Raw genomic sequence first — 4,328 nt, 5'->3', positions numbered from 1 at the left:
TTCTTAAAGAGACAGAGGCCAATTTCAAGGCATTTAGAAGAGGAAGTGATGAGAAGATAAGTTTCTTTTCTATTTAAACATAAAAACACCATTTTAATAGCAAATAAAGGTGGCATAGATACTTTATTATGGTATAGTATTTAAATATATGAAACACATAATATTGGCCCTTTAACTGCACCTAAGGTTCACACTGATTTCAACAAAACATTCTTCTACTGCTACTCCCTCAAACTGGAATGAACTGCAGAAAGAAGTTGGAGTTGAAGGAGTTGGTCTCTTTTGATGTTTTCAGGGTCATTTTTTAACAGTTGAACTCAAGACATTTGTAAATGTTTTAACTTGATTTTGTACTCTATTTTAGTCCTGTCTTACCTTTTATGGGTGGTCAAACAAATAAGAAGCCAAGGAGCTGGATATAATTTTAATTTGTAACCACTCTGCTGGTACAAGTCTGTAACACTAAGTTTAATTCAGATCTATAAACACAGAGTTCAAAATGAGAAAACCTGAGCTGTGTGTTAAGATGCATTATTGTCTACTGCTGAAGACTGCACGGTATCATTTTCATACAGTATCATGTTTTATTTTTATTGCCATGTAAAGTATTTTGCTTATTTTTTTATTTTAATTTTTATTATTTCTATTCTATTACCATTATTACTATTGCTATTGGTGCATAGCAACATGTTTTTTTGTGAACTGATGCTGTTACACCTGAATTTCCCTTGCAGGACAATAAAGGCTATTCTATTCTATTCTATTCTATTCTATTCTATTCTATTCTATTCTATTCTATTCTATTCTATTCTATTCTATTCTAAAAAAGGAAATAATGTTTTTGTTCTGTTCTTATGTATTGTAGTGGGTGAACAGACTGAAAGGGAATGTAACATTATACAAATAACTCCTGTTCTCTGAAGAAGAATGAGGTGCAACTCTTGACTGTCCTGCTGTAAAAAAAAGCAGCTGTAAAACTGGAGAATGTTGGTGATGACAGATATATACATGAAGGCAGGGCCTGACGCTTTTTCTCATCACACCACTTGATTAGAAGTGTCTTCAGCCAGGACACACAGGAGCATGAACTTTTATGTATTGGACCAGGTTCCTTTCCTTCAGGGAACAGAAGCTGTAGGTGTAACATGTTGTGAAGCAAAACAATAAGTTTGCATCACCATTTCTCAAATTTTCTGATTTTCATCCTCCTCTGTCCTCACTCCAACTACCTCCATGTCCTCTCTAACTGCATCCATTTATCTTCTCTGTCTTTTTCCTGCCAGCTGCATCTCTAACATCCTTCTACCAATAAACCCACTGTCCCTCCTCTGGACATGTCCAAACCAATATACCCACTGTCCCTCCTCTGGACATGTCCAAACCAATAAACCCACTGTCCCTCCTCTGGACATGTCCAAAGCTTCTCAGTCTGGCCTCTAACTTTATGTCCCAGACCTTCGAACTGTGCTGTACCTCTGATGATCTCATTCCTGACCTCAGCATCTTTATTTACTGTTTGTTGAATAAACAGACACGGAAAATAAATTCATAAAAATGTAAAAATGACGAGTTTGTACGTTATTAAGAGTCACAGAAGCAGCAAACATGTTTTTATTTACCTTCAGTGTCTGAGGTCGTTTCCCCGACAGAAGATGAAGTCAGGTCGTAAACTACTCCTACAATGTTCAGCTGACCCGTTCTGTGAGGCAGGAGCCTCAGTCTGGCCTGAGATCAAAGACAATGTTAATGTTAATAGAAGTAGATGTAGTTTTTAACTGAATGTTAACTCACAATAATGAAAACACTCAAATGTTTCTCACCATTTTGGTTTCTTCCAGTCCTATATGAAACTCTTTGATGATCTCAGTTGTGGCAATGTCATCTTTTTGTGCCATCTAAAAATATAGAGGAAAACAATAAAAATCTTTAGCGATGTATTCAAAACACCCATTTAAATATTTTAGATTAACTGGGAACAGATGTTTTCAGCATTTTAACCTGTAGAGCCGAGGCCTCCTCGTTACTGATGCTCTCTCCTGTTATCAGCTCACTTGTCTTGTCTTTTGAAATGGTTCCATCAGCAGTGAACTTCCAGAGCAGGGAGAGGTTGGACAAGGTCAAAGAAACCTTTAAAGGATTCCTGAATGTCAGCTCAACTATGATTGGTTCTGTGAACAAATGTACAGAGAAAACAGAAGAACTGGATTATTACTTCTTTACTCAGTGGAAACCTATAAACTGTATTAGAAACCACTCAGACCACTGGTGAGTGTTTACTAATAATAAGATTGTAAACTAATTTAAGACCTCTCACCCTCCACCACAGCCAGTGGGTGACGAAGGTTGTCTGTCTGACTGTTCAGACAGCTCTGAGAAGGCTGGAAGGTGTTTGGAACGATCCCACGATTGGCCGAAGCTACAAGCTGCTCCTCCAGATTGCACCACATGGCTGATGAACTCTGGTCGTACTCCTGATCCAACGACACGTGAGTGGCTGCCTGCTTTTCTCCTAAAATAACAGACCATAAAAGACGATGACAGGTGATTTTAACTCTGGCACATTCAAAGGTGCCACTGTAGCTTTAGTTTTACTGTCAACAAACAGGTTCATTCAGCTGGAGTCTGTTTTAATCAAATCTACAAGCTGATTTTTGGATTTGGTTTTTTAAAACAACCAAGGTGTCGTCTTGTGAATGTGGCACAAAAACTGCTCTGTGCAGGAGAGAAAGGAGGTCAAACACGTATAAAATCTACACAGCACTTGTCCGGAGCAACCGTCTCTACCGGACATTTTCATCAGCAGGGCCATGGACACACAGTTAAAGACAAAAGACACGCCCCCTCAAACAAACGAAAACTATGCTGATCACACTGCTTCCCTTCAGGAAATTAAAACAGGAATTGTACTGCATGATTTTAACATGTTTCCACCATTTATATAAGAACAAACTTCTTATTTCTTATATTTTATGACAGGTTATTTTATCATTGCTTTAACAGACAAACTGTACTTCAATAAAACCACCTGATTGGGCTTAGAAATGTTCTCCAATCAACAGGGTTCATTCTGCAACGTGACAGTTCTCCAGGTGCAGAATACAGATTTAGTGCTAAAATAAATACAATATCTAACATATGCTAACAGTAGAGATCAACCGATACATTGGCTGGAGGATATTTGTGGGTTTTTATTTTGTATCTGTATTAACCGATACAGACATGCATTCACTGATCCATTCAGCAGCCGTGCCTTGAGATCACATGACAGGCACACTTCCAGCGAGTGAATGCTGGCGCATGCCTGCTGCTGCTGCTCGTCGTGACTTATAGCTTTTTCACTTTTTACGGACTTTTTCACAGATCCCTTACCTTGGCCTTCCCACACTAAGTGTCTGCTTCGTGTCACTACCAACATGTGGATTATTCAGATTTACCTGTTGCCTGCTCTGGCCTGGATCCTCCAGCTGATCATTCTCCACCACCCAGCATCTGGACTCCTCCATTACACAACAGCCGACCTCCTGCACCTCTGATTCCTGCCGGCCGTTCCACCTCTGCTTCCACTCTGCAGCCATTACTCCCATCATCAAGAAACCCGGTCTCGACCAAAGTAACTCCAATAACCTTCGTCCAACCTGCCCTTCATCTCCAACATTCTGGAAAATGTTGTTGTCAGTCAACTCCACTCTCACCTTTCCAACAATAACCTTAATGAGGAGTTTCAAGCTGGTTTTCGCCCCCACCACAGCACCGAAACCGCCCTCATAAAAATCACCAACAATCTTCTCCTTGCTGCCGACTCTGGTCTCCTGTCCATCCTCACCTCCTTGACCTAAGTGCTACTTTTGATTCAATCTCTCATTCTATTCTCCTCAACAGACTCACATCCATTGGCATCTCAGGTACTGTGTTTAACTGGTTCAAATCTTATCTTTCTGACTGCACTCAATTCACCCAGATTAAATTCTTCCACTCTGAGTCATCCCCCGTCTCCATCGGCGTGCCCCAAGGCTCTGTCATTGGACCCCTTCTCTTCATTACTTACCTCCTTCCTCTTGGTTACATTTTCCGCATGTTTGGTGTCCATTTCCATTGTTATGCAGATGACACACAGCTCTACCTGTCAACCAAGCAAAACTCCACATACCCTCCCTCCATCCTCAYTGACTGTCTCAATGAACTCAATCACTGGTTTTCAGACAATTTCCTTCATCTGAATAGTGACAAAACAGAAATCATCCTTGTCGGCACTAAAAATTCCATCTCAAAATCTAATAATCTCCTCATCCCTATCAACAACTCTCTGCTAACCCCCTCCCCTCAGGTCA

The 4,328-nt window shown here is 40.2% G+C and overlaps 1 protein-coding gene across 1 annotated transcript in view; it reads right to left on the bottom strand.

The window, feature by feature from the left end:
- Positions 1-4,328, bottom strand: part of trappc8 (trafficking protein particle complex subunit 8) — a 44,813-nt gene that overhangs the window by 10,791 nt on the left and 29,694 nt on the right. The window contains exons 15-18 of the mRNA XM_014017438.1: positions 2,315-2,509; positions 1,999-2,168; positions 1,821-1,895; positions 1,620-1,725 (exon numbers count right to left, since the gene is read on the bottom strand). Coding sequence (XP_013872892.1) covers positions 1,620-1,725; positions 1,821-1,895; positions 1,999-2,168; positions 2,315-2,509 — 546 coding nt within the window. The remainder of the gene's footprint in view (positions 1-1,619; positions 1,726-1,820; positions 1,896-1,998; positions 2,169-2,314; positions 2,510-4,328) is intronic.

This window comes from Austrofundulus limnaeus, unplaced genomic scaffold, assembly GCF_001266775.1.
Source record: "Austrofundulus limnaeus strain Quisiro unplaced genomic scaffold, Austrofundulus_limnaeus-1.0 Scaffold168, whole genome shotgun sequence".
Classification (NCBI taxonomy): Eukaryota; Metazoa; Chordata; class Actinopteri; order Cyprinodontiformes; family Rivulidae; genus Austrofundulus; species Austrofundulus limnaeus.
The sequence above is the reverse complement of the archived record's forward strand: the minus strand, read 5'-3'. Positions and strand labels throughout refer to the sequence as shown.